This window comes from Enoplosus armatus, chromosome 9 (assembly GCF_043641665.1).
Source record: "Enoplosus armatus isolate fEnoArm2 chromosome 9, fEnoArm2.hap1, whole genome shotgun sequence".
Taxonomy (NCBI): Eukaryota; Metazoa; Chordata; class Actinopteri; order Centrarchiformes; family Enoplosidae; genus Enoplosus; species Enoplosus armatus.
In genome coordinates, this window is record NC_092188.1 from 15,677,466 (window position 1) to 15,702,662 (window position 25,197).

General features: G+C 40.2%; 2 protein-coding genes across 2 annotated transcripts in view; both read right to left on the reverse strand.

The window, feature by feature from the left end:
* LOC139289742 (F-actin-uncapping protein LRRC16A-like) overlaps window positions 1-18,573 on the reverse strand; it is a 64,986-nt gene extending 46,413 nt beyond the window's left edge. Inside the window, exons 1-2 of the mRNA XM_070911363.1 lie at window positions 18,534-18,573; window positions 14,622-14,719 (exon numbers count right to left, since the gene is read on the reverse strand). Of these exons, the coding sequence (XP_070767464.1) occupies window positions 14,622-14,719; window positions 18,534-18,573 (138 nt within the window). The remainder of the gene's footprint in view (window positions 1-14,621; window positions 14,720-18,533) is intronic.
* A 1,349-nt stretch (window positions 18,574-19,922) lies between these two features.
* On the reverse strand, window positions 19,923-23,076 carry LOC139289743 (tumor necrosis factor receptor superfamily member 6B-like). Its single transcript, XM_070911364.1, has 5 exons — window positions 23,059-23,076; window positions 21,636-22,026; window positions 21,103-21,282; window positions 20,860-20,944; window positions 19,923-20,726 (listed from the first exon to the last, which is right to left on the reverse strand). Exons 1-5 carry the CDS (start codon window positions 23,074-23,076, stop codon window positions 20,516-20,518), a joined length of 885 nt encoding a protein of 294 aa, XP_070767465.1. The 3' UTR covers window positions 19,923-20,515.
* Window positions 23,077-25,197: the final 2,121 nt, after the last annotated feature.

Below are 25,197 nucleotides of genomic sequence, written 5' to 3' on the forward strand. Positions count from 1 at the left end.
TCTTATTCTTGGCAAGACAGTGAATAAGCACAGTTCCCAAAATGTCCACCTATTCCTTTAAACTGTAACATAGCTGAACAACAAAGATGCAGCTCGAATACATACAAAGCGGATAAGTCTTAGCGATGAAACAAGTCACTTGGCTTGACTTGTGATTTTCTGATTTCCTCTGTTTTATATTGTTGTTAATTGAGCACCTTTGGGTTTTGGACTGTGGACTGAAAAAAACAAGCAATTTGAACAAAATCAGCTTGGACTCTGGGAAATTGTGAGGGTAATTTTCCACCATTCTTTGACATTTCACAGACCAAACCAAAGATTCATTGATAGGTAATATATTCATCTACTGCATCACTAATACAAATAGCACAGTGGGGAAAAAAAACACAGCCATAATTACATTCATCCCCACACCGGTGCTGACACAGACTCTCTATTGCATAACTAATGCCAGCATGTCCTCCTGCATGTGTCTGTGTGTTAATGAGTCACGATGTGCTGGCTGCAAACTAAAACAGTCAACGCAGCACAGTAGGGTGAGAGTATTTTTAGGGCTATGCAGAAAGAGAGAAACAGAACTAGAGAGATCAGCCATTGAGACAAGCAGAGTGGACACCAGAGAGACAGAGAGTGAGACAGTGAGTGAAGGAGAGGAGACGGAAGGTCAAAGCGAATGAAATGACTTAATAGATTTTAAGTGCTGCTGTGCTGATAACGAGCAAAGATTTAAATCCAATCAGAGGGGAGGACATTTAATGAAGGGAAGTGTTTAAAAGCTGTTTCATCTCTGTTAAAACCAATGTTGCTGGGATGACGCCCATCTTAGCTTTTAATACACTGAAATCAATCAGCTCACCCTGGATCCAATGCAGTGGGTTCCTCTCCTCATCTTATACTGCAATTCTTTGCTTTTCCTTCCTCCTTAATCTCTTAATGTCCTCGTCCTTCTTCAGCCCCACCCTCTCATACAAAACATACTTACACTATATGATACGTGATACGTAAAACCGTATGAACTCTATATGTGAGACTTAATGCAATGGAATATATGACTGTTGGATGATCGAGCCATCACAAAAAAAAAAATACATTCGTTGAAAGAAGAAAAATGGCCAGTATTTTGTTTTCATCCCCTGCATTCTTGCTCTCTCTGTCTTCCTTATCTCAAATTGGATGCCAGGTGGACTTTACCACACAGTATACACACAACATACTAACAGATTGTAAAGTGTAACCTGAAGTAGCTTTTCTCTCATTTCTTCCTTGAGGTGTTTCCGTCAGTGCCATCTTCCTGTTACTGTTTCCTTGTATATACGGTACATATGAATATGCATGTGCTGCATGTGCTTGTATGTGGGTGAACGTATTCCAAAGGAGGAGGTATACCTAGAGACAATGGAGCAGAAGACAAACACACCACCCTGATTTTATCTCTGAATAATCAGGGATGGTGTAACTCGGTGTAAGAGAGGAGCAAGGCTCTGTAGGCTGCTGTTCAACGGGCTAACATACAGCACCAATTATAAAGGGCAAACATGCTGTCACAGTATCATCTGCAAGGTAGAGGTCTTCGCGGGTCTACTCAGTTCAGTGGGAACAAGGCCCGACCTGCGTCCCCAGTATGACCAGGTCTAGATTATACTGTTTAATTGGGTGGGGCAGGGTCTTGTTTTACTGCCAGGGGTCTTGGGTCTGTGTCAATATGCACTCTGTATCAGTTCCAATAATGTGGTGTGTCATTGTCACCGCAAGAGAAAATATTTGAGGAAATCAGTAGCCTATGAAATGAGATTTATGCTTTCTCAAAACTATATCTTTATTTTTGTTTTTCAAGAGAAAAGACTTTACAAGCATGAGGACTAACTTGTTGGTTTTGCAAATGTGTAAATGTGTAATGTTTTTTTTACATTTTAAACCCATGAAGACCTCTACGGCAGGGATGAAAGTAGTGAAGCCATTTATTGAGCTATTTAAGTTTACGTAGAGCAGTATGTAAGTTAGTCTTCTCCAGATATTACAACTCCTGACACAGGTTAGTTTAACATCAATAAATTTATATTTTATCTAGTTTTAACTAACCTCTAACAGTCTCAGAACTGTAACTTATACACAGCAATACAATCGGTCAAGACATCCTGAGAACGACCCTGAACACTTTAATTTAAAACTGTTAATCCTCTCAGCAGAGGAAGCACACTATTTTCCTGCCATGCGCCTGCACTGGGAATTGGCTCCGACGCCAAATATAACCACTTATCTGCGATGATAGAGTGGGAAAACTAAGAGAGAGCCTCAGTCAGGCTGACACAGGAGAGATCACCATGGTGGGATCTGCTCTAAAGGCCAGCTTGAACTTAATCCGGTTTCAGAAAAAAGCCTAGAGAAAGCAGTAGAGAAATCATTTGTTTTACAATACATCAATTCTCCATTGCCAAGACAAGCTGCTGACAGTGCAGCTGAGGTCTAGTCCGGTAATGTCTGCAGACTCACACTGTGCCAAAACCACAGCAACAATGTGAGTATGTAGTACAGCACGGTGGTTCAGCGATAGAACAGCTAACGTGATGTACAGTCTGGTCTTCTTTCTGTAGTCTCAGACAAGACAGAAATCATGATAGGATTGTCTGGACCCTTCTACAAAACAGTATAACACTATCCAACACAACAGTCACCAGACAGTGTGGTGGTCTGTCTGCAGCATCCTTATACAGCAAGTAAAGACACATCACCTCAGTTTCAAATATTTATACGATTTATAGGATCATTACAAAACACAACAAAAACAAAAACACTCATTGCACAAATGCTTAATAATGTAACATTTTTCTAGGGCAGAATCTCCAGATAGCCAAGCTGCTATCAGGACACATGCCACTTTTTTTTTTTCTTCAAATTATGGATATCCCATTTTGGAGCGAAACCATTCTCTGCGGTGCAAATACTCCCCACACTGCACCAGCAGCCAAGGAGAGTATTAAGAGAGAGAGACATCAATTTTCTTTTATCACTGCCCTGCTCATCATTATGTGTTTTACTGCTGAGGAGATGAGAGCAGCGAGGAACAAAGGCGGCTGACTGTGGTACTTCCTGAACAGATTTGATTGGCTGGTCTCATCGGACCACAGCTGCAGCGAGCTGAGGCACAAATAAATGGGGTGTCTGATTATGTTACATTTCATGGTTTACTTTTATTCTTTTTTCATTGCTACTGTTGCTTGTTTTGTTTTCAGTGAGAATACAATGTGTTCAATAATAAATGAGACGTATACAGCAAGCTTGATGATTAAAATATATGGAAACACTTCTGAGGCAATAAAATCTGCCTTCAGTAGCTGACAATGTGTCTTCCGAGTGAAAACACAATCCTTTTTTTATTGAATTGGGTACAATCAATAACAGCAATTTAATGCATGTTACCATATACATTATCTCTGCATGCTGCCTGTGCATCATTGCCTCACTAACAAGCATGAAATATCCAGTAAACCTCCCAAATGTGTCTTACACAACAAAACTGAGGCTGACCACGTGTTCAAAGGGCCGGGCAGAGGGATTAAATGATTGTTCTTTCAGATTAAGATTATAGTCCAGGTTGGAAAGACGCCCTCTAATACTGGATAGATACCAGGGTTTTTAGAAACTGGACTCTGGTTGGAGTGATAGAAGGGGGTTCCTCTTAGAACAGTGTCAACCTGCAGGGCGTCCTCTAAGAACCCTGTGTGCGTTTAGGTTACAGAGATAAGGAATAATCACAACGGTTCATTCATTCATCAGCATGCCAGCCAGACACAATGGGGAGGGGGTTTGTGGGTGTGTGTTGGTGCGTGTGGGTGTGCAGCTATGTGATGGTGAGCCAAGGTTTCTGGGTAAATAGGATATATCGCTGCAGACCACGGGGATGAAAGAGTGAGACAGAGAAAACCAGAGAGAAAGAAACAAGAGAACAGAGGTGGAGAGAGATGATTATTTTTACAACTCAAGTAAGAAAGAAAACCAAAGTGGGAAAACCTCTTCAAACTGAAGTACAGTGCTTTGTCAAGGAGAGAGAGAGAGAGAGAGACATACGCAGGTGTGACAGAGAGAAAGCACGAGAGAAGAAGAAAGGAATGACGGAGACAAAGGCAGAGCGGGGAGAGGGGAGGAGGGAGGAGGGAGGGGGATTCTGGGCTGCTGTTGGCATTACCCATAGTTTCCCTCTGGAGTGGGTAGATAACATCAGGCGGCACTCATAACACATATGCAAACACACACAGTTCTGAACACTGATTTCACTGATCACAATCAGTTATTTAAGTGTGGCTAAGTTAGTGAATGATGTTTCCCCCAAAGTTCAGCAAAGGTCCTCTCATGATTACATTTATATAATCAAAGTAAAAACTATCAAACGAAGATGTAGATGATGTAAAACTAATACTGGGTTTCCTGTAGGGACCCTAATGGGACCCTAAGCATTTCAGAGTAATCAGAAAACAGAAAACCTGAGAATGGGGAAAGTACCTTTAATTGGGTGGATCATGCTCCTAATTTTAGGAGCAAAAACAAAACACTTCGAATAAGCAATTTCACAATATACCATAATAACTTTCAAGGTTTTGAAAATTAAAATAGGAGAGGTGCAAGTTTCATACATTTCAGGAAAACAGTGTTGAGGAAATGTATTATATTTCATAGTTAGGGTCATAAAACATCAATATCCAGTTCAACATATTATTGATTTGTCAAGGTCCACACTCACAATGAGCACACCCACACATAGAAACATGGATACACATGATTACACACAAAGACCCAGAACACAGTGACCAGGGAGAGTAAAAGGATGGGTGTTTCCTTTACAATGTCTGCCCACTATCAGCTCTGTATACTGTAAAAATGCCAAAAATAAAATAGAATAATGGAGGAGTAGGTTAGCAGTTTTGCAGAAGGCAATGATAAAAACAGTTATGCAACATCAACTGCAAGGACACCATGAAAACCAACCATGCGGCAAAATCATATGACAGCACGATGAAGTCAGTGCAGTTGTTTTGCTGAGAAACAGCTGCATGTGTGCCATCAAATGTCTGTGACAGAGTCCTCGAAGGCAGAGACAAACTAACCAATATGATACACATGCTTCCACCCTGATCTGTATTGATCTGGTTTAAACGGTCTGAATAATCCTCAAGATTAAAATCTCATCATACCGGCCACCACACTGACAGAAAGCCTCTCTGTAAGAGACACATTATGCAGGTTGTCTTATTTTCATCACTCAGGCATCAGTGTTTGGACAGAAAACACCACATTGATTAGACCTGATTGCTTTCGTGGCTGTTTACTATGACATGGTGCACAAATGTCATTATCATCCAATCAATGCTGACTGTTGCTGTGACCTACAAACCCCATTCAATTACATCCAATGAGAGCAGGCTGACACTGTACCAACCAGGCCGCTGCACTAGAACACCCAACAGCCACTTTTCCCACAGTAAGACCAAACAAGACTCACAAGGGACAGGACCAGCCAGACCAGTTCAGCATATTCACATGTAGCACAAATGTGCAGATTTAGAGCAAAACTCAAACTAAGATATTAATTGTTCTCGTCAAAATAGGCAAATGTTGTCTGATTTGCCACATTTGATGCCGTGGTTGAAACCAGACTCATTGGAAGTCAGTACTATGAGATTATAAAAACCAAACCTATCAAGCCAATGACCTGAGGCAGGGTCAATTATATTACTAAGACTGTCTGAGTGACAATGACCCTGACCTATGAGATAATGAAGACGAATGACTCTGGGCGGGGCTTGCATGGAGCCAGGCTGTGTGTCTGGTTAATATCTCTCCAGGGAGACTTTTGTAGGGCATTGTGGGCTAGAAACATGCTAAACCTTGCTATTAAAAAGAAAGTCCCTGTTCAGCTTAGTAATACAACGCAGAGACTGATAGATCCTCAGCCTCTAAAATGTGGCAGTGAGGGAACACACTAAAGGACATAATAAGCATGTTAAACCTTATTCTGAGAATGGCCACACTGGCAATGTTTTTTTTCTGTCACACAAAAATATGGACAAGGACTTTCTTACTGCATATACACTACTTTAAGCAGTGTTGGCATTTAGAATGAACACACAACAGAAATAAAAATACACTCTGTTGTGAATGAATGTATCAGTTTATATGTTGTGCTAAATAATGAACAAGGCATAATCAATGCTTGTAAAATCCTACTGTATGTGGATTTAGCTGAGACTTAATTTTGACTTTTACTTTGCTGCATGTCATCCCCTCTATCTCTTTCCTTCATTTCCAGTCTCTGGAAAGTTTGTCGAGACATCTGTGTAGCATAGGGCTAGGCTACTGTGTAGCTAGAAACGCTTGAGTGCACTGTTGAGACCATGTGGAGCATTTTGTGCCTCTTACAAAAAGAATGTATTTTGGTTATTATTGGTTATGAGAATTGTATTTTTTTATTTATTACTGTGCATTATGCTCAGTTTTCATTCTTGACTTTCCCCAGGAAGGCACAGAGACTCTGTGAATGCTTTGTTTCTATACAATTTTAGGGAGGTTATGCTGTTGCCATGTCTGGTGCTTTGCAATAAAGTGCTGAAAGACAGTCTGGGGAAGTGTGGTCCTTGTCCACTACACAACACAAGCCAAGCCAAAATTAGACCCAACACACACACACACACACATACACACACCAACTCCACACAAAATTCCTCCTAATTAACTGGCTCTTTCAGCTGAGTCTGTTCCAGCACTTTACAGAAACCAAACCACTCAGAAAGAGCCTGACAAAAATGGTCTGATAGCATGGTGTGGAGGCACAGTGCGCTAAAATTAGACTCCCTGACTAACCTAAACTAGCATCTGCATTCAGCCTGTTCTGAACACAGGTCTGGTTGAATTGGTCACAGTATGACACGGCAAGTCGAGAGGAATCACAGTGAAGTGTTTTTTAGGTTCTTTCCTATTTAAATGCATGAGGAGATAACACATTGCTCTGTTTGAGCAGAAGCAAAGAAAGTGTATCAAATGAGATTATTTCAGAATGAGAACACCACATGTTTAAATATATCCATATTTTGATCTGTGTGACGGAGGAAACAAGCTGCTGGACTGAACTACACTTGACACTGTCGACTCCCAACAAGAAGGTGAAGTCCTCATCGGTCCTCACCAGGGCCATCTGGGACCTTTCTGTGTTGCCATTTGTATGTTTGAGGATTGGAAACTCTAAATTGCTCAGAGGCACGACTGTCTTTGAAAGAATGAAAAATCACATCCAAAAACAATTCAAGTATGAACTATGTTTTGTCCCGTTTTTTTTAATCTGTTCTGAGCAAACTGAACTGAATTGTTAAGCTTGAGTAAAAATTAATTAATTAATTCTGTTTCAACTTAATCCTCTTCCGTGTTGTCGGGTAAAACATCACTTTGTACCACAATTGTAAGAGTAATTGCAAGGGTCTAGTCTAGTCAATTTAATGCAAATCATTAAAGACAGTAGTACACTGGACTATACAGTGACTGTAGTATATACTCAGCAGGGGAATGGTGACCTGTTTGACAAATTTTTTTCTGCCCGGTTAGCTCTGAATGTCATCCCAATTATGTTGATAATCACCACAGCATTGTGGTAGAAAGCACAGAGGACCTTAAAGCAGAGTTAACTATTTAATAGACGCAATGATTATGTGCCAAACAATGTTATAACCGTTTGAACTCAGGCTGAACCTCGGTTAGAGGACAAAGAACAGTATTTCTATGTTCATGTCCACTCAACCACGCAAAGGTTCAGATACATACTGTGTATACAAAATGGGTCCCAACCTCAAATATGAAAGCAAAACTATAAATAGATTTCTTCAGGCAGGGAAGACTCCTGTAAAGCCACTGTGTTTTTTCTTAGACTCTGCTCTGACCACAAATCTCAAAATACAAACACCCACTGAATGACGTCTCTGCATCATGAACCATTAAGAACAGAACAGGACAGAGAAACAAAATGATGTTTTGTCTCAGAATGGTGCTTTTAAACATGTTTAACTCTCCATTGAAACAGTGACGATATACACTTTCACTGCATACAAGAAAACCAAACGATACATACTGTTGCAGAGTGGACAAGAACTGGAAAAGTTTATAACTAAATGACATAAATCACTGTTGCAAACACAAAAGGAGGGTCATGTGATGTTGCATGACAAATAGCAGTAGTCAGCCCTTACATACAATAAAAGTCCATATATACTGCAGGTCTAATGAGGATTGCTGCCCCCCCCCCCCCCCGCCCCCCATGTAAATTATTTAAATTTTATCTCATACAACATAAAAAATACAATATTATGATCGAATATCTTCCAGCAATATCCAGCACTTCACTCTTAATTGATCATTTTGTGAAGAAATATAGTGGAAAAAAGATATAGCGACCAACCAACAAGAGCTAAAAATGCTTAAAATGTAAACGTAGCAAGAATTTCACAGCAATTTTTAGAACCTTTCTGTAAAGAAAGTAGCCACATTAAAAACTTCAATAACTACAGCAGAGACTGGATACCATAGTCTATTATCAAAGGGAATTAAAAATGTGACGGATACTTGTTCTACGGCCTGCAAGGAAGAGGCTTACATAGCATACTGGTGCAGGTTCCCGTGAGAGGACATTACAGGTGATCATCAGGGAGTGCAGAAATGGGTCACTTCCATTTCCTCACTGCCCCTAATGACAGACCTCAGGGTTAAAGAAAAGGAGAGGAGGATGGCGGGAAAGACAAGCTGGAGATGATTCTAGGCTTTGGTCTGTACTCAGATGTGAGTATGGGTTCTTTTACATTTACCACCCACGTATACATTACAGTACATTTAGTCTCACTGAGGTGACCAGGATTAGTAAGACATTATTGGCACAAATGCTGCAATGAATTTGCAGTGTAATACAATTAGTTAGGCATTGTTGTTTTTTTCGTAACAGCTAATTGTCCTTCAGTAAAACGGTCTAAGACCCCATTTTCTTCTAGATTGTAATCAGCAGAGTCATGTTAGGACAAGCTACAAGTTCTGACATGGAAAAGTACAAAAGGATCACTGTAGTTTCACTTTTTATAAACCTACTGCAAATATAAAACAAGGCAAACTGGTGGAGGTGAGTGAAGAAAAGATTAACTTCCAGTGGTTTGCAAGTCGAAACCACACTTCAGGACAAAGAAACTGAGTTATAGAGAGCTACTATGATGCTATGATGCTCTATTTTTCCAGTTAGTTTGCCACATACTGTTTCTGTGCAAACATTATGTAACTTACAAGTGACAAACAGGATTATGCATCTGTGATACAAAAAAACCCTAAGGCCCTATATTTGTGTGACACAAAACGATTGCATGAAGATTCTCTGCAGTGTAAACATGTAATGTAAAGCCACATTTCCTATTGTCAACCTTAACAGAAAACCATTGTCATTTTAGGACATGTGTTTGGCCGGTTGGACCCATTCTGATTCACAGCCAGTAGTTTTAAGAAACGTGTGAATGCTGACATCCTGCAGTCAGATATTGGTTTGAGAGACTCTATGTGAAACTACCCGCTTCGCCATCTTGAAAGCATAAAATTAACCCTGTAACTTCATTGATTAGTATAGCTGCTGTGTTGTGGCACAGTGCGAATAAGATTAAAATCTATGCTACTCTAGATTTAAGTTCATGTGTAACAGCTTTGTTTCACACTGTGTCATCTGTGCTGTGTTAGAGCCACTCCTGCATACAAAGCAAACAATGAGACGCAAGAAAGTAGTTAACTATTGGTGACAGTCTCCAGCTTGGACAAACACACACCCGTACACTTTCCCTTATTCACAAGAGGAGATCAAGAGGAAGTTGGACACTATCCCAACCCTCTCGTATCATAACTTTAAGTGGGAGCCAAGGATCTGTAAATGAATAACTCTGATACATGACTAATGACAGGACAACAGAAAGAACTATGATCTCTAGGTCTGACATAATCATGGGAGTCAAGCTGTTCTCCATTCATGATATACTGTAGGTTTATATTGGACGACTTTGCAAAACTCTGGATTATATCTCCAGATTCAATGATCTAATGTTTTAAAATTAGTATATGACAAATTAAGCATTTGACTGAATGGAAGAAAATGAAAACTCAAGGAATCCCCAATGTGATTACAGTTCATCCTGAGTTTCCTGCATCCTGAATTTCAATCCATCCAACAGTTGTTGAGACATTCACTCAAAACCACAAATGGCAATGCCAAACACTGAAGTAGAAATGTGAACCCTAACAAGTTTGGATACTTATTATTACATTAAAGATTTTGCACAGCAACAGCATTAACAATCCTATCCCTCTGTATGAACTTTCATTGACACTACGTTCACACAGTTACTGATTATATCTGTTTGTACTGCAAGAGTTTTACAGTATGCAACTTTTGCCCCCCTACATCCCCTCTGCCCTGTACAGTATGTCCCATTGCCCATTTTCCTCTCCCTCCTTCTCCCATCCAACCATCCTCCCTCCTCTCCCCTCTCCTCTTCCCCGGGGTGTGTTTGATGGACTGATGTTATTATCTCTACCTCCTTCATCCCTCCGTCTTCAAAGGAGGGAGACGACTGTATCTATCAAGCTTTAGTGTGCTTAGGAGACGCCTCAGGCACTGTAGTGCTCCACTCCCAGTCTGAGCAAAGCTTGGTGGGAAAAAGAGGGGGAAGCCTTGTGTGTATGTGACAGACCAGCAAATTGATAGTGGAAATAACCATATTCCTCCCTTTATAATCTGTGTCGTTAACACTGCAGATAGATGCCATGCATTGTCTGAAGTAAATCAAACTTTCTACTGTATGTGGCTGCAGTAATCTGACAAGGGAAGTTCAATAAATGTAAACGAAAAACATCCAACCTGGACTGTAAATCCGAGTGGGAGATAGATGTGTGTTTGACATTTTAGGTGATTGATACTTGGACATACCATACTGGGAAGGGCATATTTTCATACAGATAGGCAACAAATGTGTAATAATGGCAGACAGATGCTCAATATTCATTGTGTAGTCGTTCAAAGTCTCTAACATACATTCTCATGGAGTACAACATAATGTCAAAGTGGAAATGGAAGACAACTCATTGAAAACTATCTATATGTTCAGCCGTGTGACAAATACAATCTCAAAGTATTTGTCTTTGTCAACAGGAAGAGGAAAGACAGGGATACTGAACAGACATGGCTACTGTGTTAATGTTAATACTGTCTGAAGTTCACAGACTAAGTGTCACACCCACAGGTGTTTGTTCAACTCTCAGCCACAGGAAGCAGGCAGCAGAATTAGTCAGTCAATTAAATTAGTCACTTTTTACCTCCTATTAGTCACACAGATTAACTCTCCAACAGCCAGCAGTGCTGCTTATACTGCATCTTCATCTGTTAAAGATTTGACACATTTTGCCCTCACCCCCTCGTCTTTTCATCTTCTCAAATATGTACAAGCACACTCTTTTACTGTGACTCATTACCACACTCAACTGCACCCTCTCTCTCTCTCTCTCTCTCTCTCTCTCTCTCTCTCTCTCTCTCTCTCTCTCTCTCTCTCTATATATATATATATATATATATATATATATATATATATATATATATATATATATATATATATATATATATATTCATTTTGTAATGTTCTTTTTAGTGGTTTTGCACAGGCACAGCCAAGCCAATTCAAGGGCACAACGTCTGCACTGAGTAATATTTATGTGATTTTAACTTTAGGGTGACTATGTAAAATCCATCCAGGGATTACCAATTTAAAAAATTGCCCTTTTGGCTAATTCTGGAACACTTACAGCAATGTTTATTAATGTGCACTGTCCCTGCTAAATAAACCAATAAATGAATAAATACATATCTGGGCTAGTGTTAGTTAATTTTTATTTCTGTCACTGTATTACCTCTATGATCACTGTAAAAATAAATTAAGCTAAAATAAACTGAAGCTTAAACTGCCTGTCTGAGGTTATCATGTTAGAATATAAATCTTACATCTTTAAAAGGGATACTACCCTAATGACAACATCTGGGTTATTTTTTTACTTTGAAAAGCTCCATCCAGGGCCACAGAAGGGATTATACAATTGTTTCCCTCATGACGAGTAAAGTGATCTTCATGTGTAAAATCAGCAGAGTGGTCCCTTAACATTTTGCTGCATCATGCTTCTCAGAAACAGAGACTGTGTTCCACTTTTCAGCCAACATACATTTGATTACAACATCTGTAAATATATTGTTCTTTCATCATGTCTAACATTAGATACTATAAACAGTCACAACTACAAGTCCATGACATGTTTGTGTTCTCTCTGAGCCACTTCCTCCACAATCGGTTTCTCAAACTCTGTTTTTCTTCAGAACAACAAACAGTGGTTTATTTGTTCAGCCCAAGCAGAGCGTTGATACAAACTCACAGAGTCATTCTCATGCTCTGCGTCTGGATTAAATACCAGAACCACTCCACTGGAATTCCTCACTTTCCAGTCCTGACTCCCACTTCTTTGCATTGTGTATGTGCGCACTACTAGCCTCTGTGTCCAGCTCCCACATGGTGACATTGTTGTCATAGCCACGTCAACTGATCACTTGTCTGGACTACATTAGATTCTGATATATTATCATATTAGAAGTCAATATTTCACGATGAAAGAATGATCACATTGACCTTTAAATTAATGTTGCTGGAGATCCCCATGTTCCTTGCTTATGTCACACTGGTGGCTCCAAATTCCAGCATTAATGATGTGCCTCCAATTAATGATTACATTACATAAACTGACAAGTGCAATTTTCTTGCATTGAAACCCGCTCTCTCCTGCTGCTGCTTCCCGCCTCAGCGTGTTCCCAGATCATTTAGCGAGTACAGGAGATGTGTGAAGCTCATCATTTCTGTCTCTCTCTCTGCTTATGTCCCTAGATGACATATTTAAGTTCCTGCAGTGACTACAAATGTCTGCATATTAAAGTTAAACATGCCTGGGGGTCTGGCTGATAGTTCTATTAATGTCACACAATATCACATCCTAAAGCAACAGCTTGGCAGTGCAGGCCTTTTCACATAGCTTTTAAAACTTTCTCTTCTGCCTAATTTCTTTTGTCTATTCCACCCAGAGCTGTACAACTAAAAGCTTCTCATTCCACCGAGAGTTGTATAACTAAAAGGCTCCTGCCATTTTCACCCAGAGCCACACATATTAAAAGTTGTGCAGATTCATTCACAGCAACTGAAAGCTTTCTGATTCAACCATCAAGCTTTACAGACCTTGCTCACACACTGATTTACTGAGGCAACTGCTTTGTCTTAATTAGCTTCAGCTTCTTATCTGTTTTAAGCCCAGAAAGAGCCAATATGCATTTTTAATGATCTACCAGGTATTAATTATTTAGCATTCAGAGGATTTGCTCCATGGCCAGCAGTTAATGGTCTGAGCTGCTATTTCCACCTGCCCAATAGACACAGACTGAGGGCTGATATGGATACAATGTCAGAAATTAATCACCTCAGTATTGGGCCAATGCGTTCATCTTTAGCTGCTGCTTTTATTATTTTGGCATGACTTTTCATTTAGGGTAAATAAAGACCTTTGAAAATGACAGCTAGTTTTGTCATCCTGATTGTCCATATTGTAATTTGACTATGTTGGTTTATTCTGTACACATGACATTTATTGCATGTCGGTCCGTCCTGGGAGGCAATTTGAATCAAAGTCGTACCCCTTCTTGGAGTTTTAACTCAAGTTTTGAACACACAGACATAATGAGCATATTTTTAGATTCAGTGTGACTTACACTTTCCAAGGATATCATTATCTATGATGTTTGTCACAAAGAAACTTCCATAAATCTGCTTAGAAATCACAGAAAAAAAGATGCTCCTTATAACTCCAGGACTCCATGGGTACACTGCAAACAAGAACTGCTAATAGCTAATTCGGCATACTTTTGATGGTGCCAATTTACCAAAATGTAAACAAATACGGTCTAAAAAAACTGAGCTAAAGTTGTAGCTCCCACAGTATAACTTACTGAATCCATGGCTCATTTTCCACATTCTGATTCTTCAAATACATCATCAGACTTTCAGATCTCATGCATCACTTTCTTGTGCAATTTGCACAGGAGTCTTAAAACTTTGGCACATATATACGCTACAGAGAAAATCACGACACAGATACTGGGTAGCATACTGGCAATCATTTATAAAAACCTTCTTACAAATGAGCAAAGATTCAAGTGCTGGAAGAGACCTCTCTGCATCTAAGATGATGCTGGTTCCACTTAAAATGAATGTGACCAGTGGGACTGAAGGATAACGATGCTTTTTTGGAACTCCAAAATCAAAGTACAACTGTACTTGAAAAGACAGTAACAATGCAGGGAAGTGATGCTCACTGTGAAGGTCGAATTATGAATGAATGTCTTTCAAGTGCTGAAGAGAGAGAAAAGCAAGGAGGTTTTGATGTTCTTAAATGAAAACTATACATTTCGAAAGTGGGACAAAAAGACAGACAAGGATTTTACTCCCCGTAATGAAGGAGTAGCTTGAAAGCAGCAGGAGTTGACTCACCAAGACTCTGTTCTCCGTCTTGTCTCCTTTGATCTCCAGTTTGACTCTCTTCCTCAGCGACAGCTTCACCTTCCTCCCCACTGCATCCCTCACACTCTCTGCACAGAGAAGAGGGAGAGATTGGATTAAAATGTTTGTTTTTGTTTTTTTAACAGTGGTTCAATTAAAGAAGTGTAATTCCATATAACAGAGAAGTGGGCTCAACAAACACCCAATCAAAAGCTCGAGTTGAGTCTGAATTTCAACATTATGACTTCCTCAGCAGAGCACAGATCAGTGCATTTCAGCCACAGGGGGTACAATTCCCCAAAACACCACGGGAGGAATGATGTTCCTTTTAGTTTTCAATTAATTTGCGCATCACAAATCCATGGCAATCCATCCAATAGCTGCTGAGATATTTGTGTCCGGTTCAAAGAGGTGGACCAACAGGTTCCAGCTTCTCAAATGTAAGAATTTGCTGCTTTTCTGTTTTGTTTAGTTTTTTTTTATAAAATTGTAAGTTGAGTACATTATGGGTTTTACACTGTTTGCTAGACAAAACAAGCAATTTGAAGACATAACCTTGAGCTCTGGGAGGTTATGATCTGCCATTTTTCCATATTTTCTGACACTTGAAATCAATTAATTAAAAACAATCAACAGATTTGTTTATCTATATTCAAATACACAGTACACTGAAAAACAAACATACACACAGAGCAACATGCTGTGTGTGTTCCACTGATTGATTGTTCACACTTCCAATAGAAACCTCCACGGCCATGGGAACTGGCTTAGAGAGCAGAACTGGGTCAGCCGCCTCTCCACGCTCCTCATTCACCCACCACACAGCGCCTGATATAGTCTGCGCACATGTGTCTGAGACAGAGAGGGATTCTGTGTGTGTACATCTGTGTTGGCACGCACGACTCCTCGCCTACAGGCTTCCTCAAACCATCATCAGATCAAAGTGAAACTAATAATTAGGCAAAGTGCTTCATCTGCCAGCCTGGCTAAATAAACTCCACTGTGTTGTGCACCATTTCCTACTGCAGCATTTCTACACGTATAGCCTTAGACACCCAATAAGTCACAGAGATGTCTCTAGTGGGTTTCTGCACAAAATGAAATCTGGTATGTTTTAATGAGCATGAGCAGTTTTTGGTCCCGGACCGAAAAATGCTCCTGACACACTCTCATTTATCATTTTTCTACTAAGTCAATTTGTACGCTCATTCATTAAAAGTGTGAAAAAAATGTGACAGTAGTGGAAATGTTACTATCCAGCTGCCCTGTGGTTCGTACTAGGCAGTTAAGGCATGTGCACTAGGTCACACTAGGATGAGTATCAGTAGGGTCTCATGTGGAAGGTGGGCAAATGGGAGACCCATGGTCTTATAAGAGCTCAAACAAACAATTCACAAGCCTGTAAAGTCACTCCCCCATTTATTGACCCTCAGCCAATCCAGATTTGTGTGCTGATGATGTCACAGATTAGACCCCATGGTTTTTAGCTTTCACTCTTGAGAGTTGCAAACATTTTGGAGGTGTTCAAGATCATAGAAATAGCATGTGTGTGGGGGGGATAAGTCAAGCGAACATTAACAAATACAGTTAAATATAAACCAGAAAAATCAATTTATTCATGAAGTATATTGGGATGTTGTTTTGGCTTCAGTATTGGTGTGCAAACACCTCAGAGGGAATTTAAAAGATTTGATAGAAAGAAATCATTCTAGGTTCTTGCATGTAACACCAGCTAGCATCTGCTTGTTGTTTTGTTGTTCGGAGCGACTCAAGGTTCAATGACAAGCACCCACAGGATCACAGAGACCAAACTAGTATCAGTAGTACTTCTCCTCAATCTGACCCTCTTTTCCTCTAAGGTCTCTCTGGCTTTAGCTCACCGAACAGAAACTGGTTTACAGGCAGCAATAAGCACATACTCAGTCAGGTCTCAGTCTCAGGTGAAGGGCATGTAAGCGTCCTTATCACACCGAGAGGAAAATGTTTCTAGCTCTTCAGCGTTCAGACAGTAAAACACAGCGTCCCTGTTTTCTCTGTTTTGATACAGCATGACACCACTAACTGCTCAAAGATACAGCTGTAATTGCCTGTTGAACTCATTTATTTGCCTTTGTCACTTAAAGGAAAATGTTTCCAAGACATCCCTCCTTTGTCTTGTGTCTATGGTATTTGCATCTGCAGCATCATGCTGAAATTCCTTGCATGTCCTGGACACCAAGAGTGATGCTGAATCACCGGCACCAGTGGATGTTTCAAACAAAGGCTGGTTATATACTCATCCAGACAACACCACATGCCAATAGGATCATGACTAACCAAATTCCTGACGTTAACTGCTCAGTGTTGGGCAAGTTAGTCAGTTAGAATCAGGAAAACTCTTGAAGAGAGAGAATTTGCTGACGCTAAGTTTGAGTGGAAGTTGGACTATAAGAAATCTGCAAAAGATCTTCAAAAACACACAATGTGTCCCATTTAAACAGGCTTTCGGTGTGTCAGCTGGCTAATCACCTTGTTGAATCAGTATTATAGAAATTGAACGCATTGTTATTGAGCTTTCTGGATGGTCTTTACACAGCTATAAAAAAAGAGAGGACGTGCACATCCAAAACACTTTTCAGAGGACTCAGATGGAGAATAAGCAATTTCTGCGACACCGGTGGGTCAGTCACAGATTCTAAACATGTCTAGCGATGCCAAACATGTCAGGCTGAATTTTGGTGGTGTATAAAAAAAACATTGAGTCTTGGGTTAGAATATTTCACTCAGTGTAAACAAGCTTCAAGCTGGAACATGCTGAGACAGAATATACAGCATATGATACTGTCAGACAGCGTGGAATAAGATTATTTTAACAGCCTTAGAGCTACTTAACTGGAAACAAAATGTTTACACTGGATGTTTACAGGTTACAGAGGATACTATGCTACACACACTTCACAACATTCATAACCATTGTAAGAGCTCAAACAACAGGCTGATAACACAGAAACTAATGTTTGATGGTTGTGTGAGGGCACAGGGATATAAATGAGACCACAAATACTTTGCTAGAGAAAAATAAGTGACTGACGGGCTGATAAATTCTGTGACTCAGTAAATGAACACATGCCTGACCTAGTGACATGTAGGCTTGTGTGTGTGTGTCCCATTGTGTGTCCACAAGAGATGGAGAGAGAGAGAAAGAGCTTGTGCTTGTCCAACATTGCACTGAGGTGTCAAAAACTGAGCTACTTTGCCAAACAAAGAGACCCTGAGCTTGAGCCAAACAGCACTGCAGAACTCTAAGGTATGTCCACAATCAGTACAAATATAAAGGACAGAGACGTGAGCATGTGGGGGAAAATAACCCTGTAAGTTATGTGTAGAGGGATGACAGGCTGGCCACTCACATCTAAACTATTTAGCTTTCCTTCCAAATATAGACTGCAGTCCTCGTTACATTAACAGTACAGTAACAGCACCTTGATCAACAAGAGCAGTGCTCCATGTATACACAGCTTCAAGCTTCACTGCAGCTAAAGCCTTTACAGGCTCACTGAAGATGTCTGGAGAGATTATGTATTAACAGCCTGTTTATACTGTATAAAGTCATGTCTGATTTTGAGTATTCTACCATTAGGACATGTCTTTCACTATTGCTACTGTAGCATTTGGAAAGGGAATAAGATTTTCACAATAAAACTGGCCCTGCAGGGATATGGGTTAAATACTATCAACACTATAGGAGATAATAGCATTTCTATTGTGCCTCAGCCACAATCAACATGGCTGTGTAGTATGTGTGGAACACGTTTTGTTGTAGCAGTTCAATAAGGGCACATGCACACTGCGAGTATGGGATGTGATAACAGTGATTGTCCCAGTCTGGACACATGGCTACCAATGATCCGTGTCTGTTCTTACCCAGGAGCTCTTTGGGGACCTCTGACACTTCTTCGCTCATTTTGCTGAATATAATATCCCAAAACCAACGAGAAGAGTTCAGTCAACACATCAAGAAGCCTAAAATTATGAGAAAAAAAGGGGTGAGAGAGGGAAGTGTCAGGTGGTGCCGCCGCCGCCGGTGTGTTCCTCCCGGTTACATGCTGCTCTCCTCCTCTCGCGGTGTCCGGACAATGTATCCGCGTGTATCTGGGCGCATCTCTTCTCGGTTTAAGCAGAGGTTGTATGCTGAAGAAACAGTAGAGGGGGGAAACCCGCTACAGTCCTCTTAAAATCATGTTGAAACCCAGCGGATTCTGCGCTTCAGGGAAATATAAAGACCACCGCTCGCGCACATCCTCTCTGGCCGTGGCGCTACCGTAAAGCTGTCGGTGATGCAGCACCAGCCAACAGTGGAAACCGGGGCCCCTCCCCGCTCGGTGATGCGACAGCCGGGGAGCCGATGCGATGCCGGGGCGGTGTGGCGTGGCAGGGAGGGGGCGGTGGTGCTGGTGTCAGACAGATATTAATGAGCAGGCTGCACTAGCGGTTCCCAACATGGGAACCAGGGACCTCTAGCGGTCCTTGCGGGATTCCCACGGGGTCCCAATCCCATGCTTGTATTGCAGCACGGGGGGGCTGTACCTGCTTACATTACCAACACTACTCCAGATGGATTAAAAAAAAAACCCTAATAGGAGATTAATACAGGCTGACCATAACTAGCCTATAAGAAGGTCACTATGAAATCACGACTCCGGATATAAATACGCTCTAAATCCCTGGGAATATTATGGGAATATTACTGATATATGTATTGTCCCTGCAGAGAGGCAAACTCTTTTAATATTATTATTATTACTGAGAATACCAGAAACTGTACCGGTAGATATAATGGGAAGACATAGGCTATGCCTTTTAAACAAAAATAGTTTGACTTTAAAGCAGCCAATTTGTAACTAACAAAAGCAAATCTGGTTTGACAGAAGACTTATTACACTGTAATCGTATCCGACCGTGGATTTATTTGATCCTGGACATTTAAATAAACATATTTTACAACTTAAAATCTTGTCCACTATTTTAAAATGCTTTTATTGAGAAATACCACTGGACCTCGATCTGGTCGTAATAGTTTATTCTAAGTCAGGCAAAACGTTTTTGATTGAGTATTATGGAGAAAAATATATAACTAAATGAATGTAAAAATGTTCAATCACTAACTTCACTGTCTCTGATAGGCTACAGTGTGCAAAAATGTCAGCATATATGTTCAAATGTTTTAGACTACAATGAGCAGAGTTAAAGAGAGAAGAAGGCGGCACCTCGTGGTAATTTGGTTACATTACAGCTTGTGATGGATGGAAACACTTTAAATTACAACATGTACTTTATTTAGCTGCACGTGACAGGTAAACGTTTTCAGTTTGATATGACACACTTTTAAAGAACTTCATACATCTCATCTCAACATTTAATTTAGTTATAGCTCGTATCAAACATAAGTTTCTACAGTAGGATGTAACACCTGAGCAATGCCACAATTTACTTGTGAAGTTTCCCCCAAATTTGTACTGTTAGTCACCTTTTTCCTTCTTATAAATCTGAATTCAAGTAATAGTTTGACCTAAGCTTAGGATACACAAACAACACTCAACATCTAGTTCATGGCAGCCTTCATGTATTAACCAGGTGAATCTGTACATTCAGTTAATAGATGTAACCCAGTTTTCAGTCATCATCACTGTCCTATATGTCACCACATCTTACTGCTTCTAAGCAGTAGCAAAAAATAACATTATTTTTATGAAACATCACCAGGTTGACCTTGGATGAAATGCATGTGCTCTCAATTAACAGGCAAATGAAAAATGTGTTAAAAATGCCAAATAAGAGAAAGAGGTATTTGTTATATGGTACTCCACTGAGAGCACCATGGACCCTGTCAGTCTTTTGGAGTACATTCAGCGTGTTAAGGTACAATTCTGCAGCTCAATTTCATTCAGCGTCTTCTCTAGGTTCTCTACCATGGAGCTGAGCTGTGCGGCCCTCAGCATCTGTGGCAGTTTGTTCAGCTCCTCCACTGGAGCCTGGGCCAGCCACTCTCTGATCTGACGCAGGAGAGGACCTCTCCTGCCGCTGGTGCGCCTCTCCTCTCCTGACTTATGAATGTGCCTGTCGGAGGGAGATTGTGGTTAATTATCGTCTACGTAGACTATTAAGTGAATTAAGAGGTGAAAGGAGGTAATTGAAAAGAGGCCAGAAGAAGAAAACGACTGACAGAGGAAATCACGGAGTGAAGGCTCACCTGACGAATTTCTTCATTTTTGGCAGGCGTTTCCTTTGCAGAGGCCTACTGAAGAGCTCAGCGAGGAACGTCCTGTGCGTCTCACCTGAGAGAGTTCTACCGCGTGAGTTTGAAATCCAAACTTTCTTGTAATTTGTCATACGACTGTAAATATTGACCAAATTACCTTGTGGACTTCAAATTCTGCCATACATGTTATAACTGAGAGTTGAGCAGTCAAAATCAACTGTACAAAGTACACACCTCCATTTGCAAGATCCTCACAGGTGCCACACACCGCGTCTTTGTATATCGAGCCGGGGAGGAGCACAATCTCTCCGCTTGCGCATTCCTGGTGATTTACGCACGAATCCAGCGCAGAAGATGAGCTGGAGAAGGAGCCCTCGGAACACTTTTCACAAACAGTGTCCGTTTGTGGCGTACCTGACGAAAACGACAATGCATTTAGGGGTATTTACGATGTTTTTAGATACCGTTGTGGCTCCGGAGAGCCCAGGTGATCGCGCGTATTCCACGCACTTAAACCTTGAATCCAATTGTTTCGAGGCTGCTACTCTTGTTAACATATTGGGTGATGGGTGTATTGTTCACTGTTTTATTATATTTCTTTGTTTCTAAAGATTTACAAATGTAGACAAGAGCGTTGATGTTCATTCATGATGCTCCCACATGCACTGCAAACATGTTTATTCAATCATACTGGATTAGGTTTAAGATGTATTTTAGCATATAACACGATGGGAGCAAATCGACGACAAGTAAAACAAGATAAATACCTTTGGTGTGAACACCGTGTCCGGGCTCGCACTCCGAGTGTTTCATACAGTAGTCACCGGTCATGTAGTAGCCCTCTTTGCACCGACAGACCCTGTTGCTGACCGCTGTGCACTCCTTCTCCACCTGCTTGTTGTCAAAGCAGAAGTTGCTGCAGTACAGACACCTGGGCAGGTAGTTATAATACTCGGTGAAGTGGTCTTCGCTGCACGGCTCGCACTCGGTGGGCGTGGTGGCGGTGCAGTGCTCGGCCATGTGAGTGCCGGGGGGACACTTGTCACAGATGAGGGTTTCCCCGGTGAGCACGTCTCGGCGCTCGTAGGTGGGAACTGATTTGTCAGCCGAGACGCCGCGGAGGACGCCAGAGAGCAGGAACAGCGCCGGTACGAGAAGCTGAGGAGAGGAGCGTGATTACGGTGAGTTACTGTCACTGCACACTGTGTTTTACAACTATGTGTGATACTACTACCTTTACTGCAGCTAGTAATTGTAATTGTAGTACTACCACTTGTATTTCGATTCCTCTTTCCTAGAAGGATACAATACTATGATGAAAACAAGACTGCATGACGCTGGAGACAAAACCTGAGGTCATGGTGTCCTTTGACACAGTTCATCGACTCATCACAGCAATGTAATGCAAATAAGGAATAAGTTAATTGTGAAAGTGTCTGTGAATCATACTTTTTGGAAATTGGAAATTTCCAAAAATGTCAGCATTTGAGCAGCATGTCTCACAATGGATGCAGAACATACAGTAAGTCTCCCAGATTGTGTTCAGTGCAGCTGTGGAGCTTCAGCTGCAGGCTGTTTTAACAATCTTAAGCCCCAGAGATAAAATTAAATTAAAATTGCTCGTTTCTTTGTAAGACAACTCCTAATGATGACTTGCCTGTTGTCTGACCTAACCTGACATTTACCTCCCTCAGTGTCCACTAGAGACCTAAATTTGTCTATTTAAGGACTTCTCATTAACTGGCAGTCAAAGGCGACTCTAAATGAAAGTTCCAAGACTGTTCCACTAAAAAGATGAACTTGCTATGTCTCTGTGTAAAACAGTGCTGGCACGAGTTGTAAAACAAATATGCATTGTGACAGCTGTCCCTGATTACTGTGGTAAAGGTTTAGTAAATTTTCCATTAGATCAATGAATCAATTTCCAAACAAATAAAAAGCCACAAACATTTCTCAATTCACTCACATAGATTCTTCAACTATTTTCTTATTATATTATCCTATGTATATTATCGTAATTTAGTTTGATCCCTTGAGAACTGACAGAATAGTGTTCAGAATCTTGACTGCCTCTACATCTGAGGATCATTTGACAAAGATCCTCAAAAGCATCACTAATCATCACGTCTGTCTCTGTCTTTGCTGGATTTTGTCAACTTTTATAGGCTATTGTAAATACAGAATACTCACCATGCTGATGATGTGCATGTTGTTGCTTCTGTTGAAGAGGGTTTGACAGTAATATCAGGTTCATTATATAAGGAACTGTATGTGTGGGCGTTGCATGTGGTTTGCGGAGTTGTAAAGCATCTGAAAGGTCAAATTATTTCCACATTGAACAAGTTGAATTTTCCAATGAAGATGATGACAAGCTTTAGGAAGTACCAGCATGAGGGATGCAATATTTTTCTAGTTTAGATCAGGTGGCAGTGACTGGTCCTCTCTTGACAGTGTGAAGAAATTGGTATTTACACTCCACAAAACCAGCTTCTCATTTACTAGAATTTAAATCAGAATTCATCAAACAACACAGCAACACGTCTTTCCCATGCTCTCTTTCCTGATATTTTCTGTCCCTCTCTGCTAAGAACTGTCAAGGAAAGGGAAAATGCCCCATCAAAAGATTTTAAAAAATATGTAACACCCAAAATTAACCACGGTATGAGGGCTGTTAGGATGTTAGATGAGAATTTTTCTTTTTCCACAAATACTGTGTCAGGGTCTTTGAATTATGTGTGGTAAAGTAAATGCATCTCTGTAACATCACTAAATGGACAGTCTGCTGTCGCTTCCCCATGCCTACATTAAGCTTTTATAAATAGAAAGATTGTACAACTTGAAACAGAAGGTTTAGAGACTGTTCATTTTAGGGAAATGTCTGTTTTTGCAACAACTTGACCGACAAGACCTCATTCTGAAATTTCCATGTAACCTACAAACAAAATACGGTTGGCTATAGCTAGCTGGTTGAAACAGCCTAAAAGATGTGTCGACGTTCACCTTTTTCTCTTGAAACGTGTCAGTGAATCAGTGAGTCACTGAATTGTATTACAATACGACAATGTTCTGAGATGAATTGTTTTAAGATACTGTAACATATCTACACGTCTCTCATCTCCTGTTTCCCAAGAATATGAGAACATAATACAACCAGGGTAACATACTATATTACAATATATATATACACATAAACTAAAATAAATAAGCTCAGATGACGACCAGTAAATGTTTGAAAAAAAATTAAAAAATCTAAGTTCCTTAGAAATCAACAACACGCTGTATTTAAGTAATGACTGGTTACATGGAAGTGTACAAATATTTATTTGCTCTTGGCCAGTGACTGGTGGAAGTCAGCCAGGTTCCTATTGGCTAACGTTGTTGCAACAGCATGTTTACAAACTGCTTTTAATCAGATCATTTGACATTAGTGTTCACAAGTTACACAAGCTTAAAGAGGACCAGTCAGGCATATATATATTAAAGATCATACATTTAATAATATAAAAGTGATAAAACAAAATATAAAACAAATATCACTTCATGAACTTGCAGCATTTGGAATCCAGTATTTCTATAAGTAATAAAAACAAGCCTTTACATATAAAGAAAGTAAAATTATTATTTTTTAAATAGAAAACACATTGCACTCCTTTGTACATTCATAAAGCTGACAACTTAAAAAAAAAAATCAGATGAGCTTTACTTGCCAGCAGTCCAGAACAAACCAACAAAGGAAAACTGTAGAAAATACATGTATTTCATTATGAAACCAAATCCTTCCTCTCAGTCAGCGAGAAAGCAATAACAATAAAAACACAACATCTGCCAGCCTATCTTCCATAAAATAGTGTGCTATTTACATCTTAAATAGTTTTTCATTTTTCACAGACTCCAGTCAAAAAGTTTCCAGGAAACATTTTCTCGTTTTGATTAGCCTGGAGTACACAGATGTGTTTTTAAAATTTCTTTTAAGGCTTATTAGATTCATCACTGCAGACAGATACTGTAGACTGAGGTTGAAGTTATTAGCATCCCTTGTTAGCTAATTTAATCAAAACATCCTTATTTTGGTGTAAGATTAGGATAGAAAATCAGAAGAAGAATTGACCTTCCCATCTTGCCTTTATGTTACAGTTAGACAAAATACCTCTTGGCACTTTATGCATAGCTTCATATCATTTGTTGATATCTTAAAGACTTGACATTATCATGTGACCCATGTCTGTGAAGTGTGTGTCTTTTCACGATTGTGTGCTTCCTATCGGACAATGTATTAGTGTCTCGTTTATGCTTTAGAGGCATATATTCCTGTTTGTACCTCCAAATTTC

What these genes read in the sequence shown, in the direction of transcription:
- LOC139289743 (XM_070911364.1), bottom strand. An exon ending in ACACGGTGTTCACACCAAAG is followed by an intron (nt 21,283 to 21,635) that starts GTATTTATCTTG and finishes CGTTTTCGTCAG; the next exon opens with GTACGCCACAAACGGACACT. An exon ending in AAAATGAAGAAATTCGTCAG is followed by an intron (nt 20,727 to 20,859) that starts GTGAGCCTTCAC and finishes TCCCTCCGACAG; the next exon opens with GCACATTCATAAGTCAGGAG.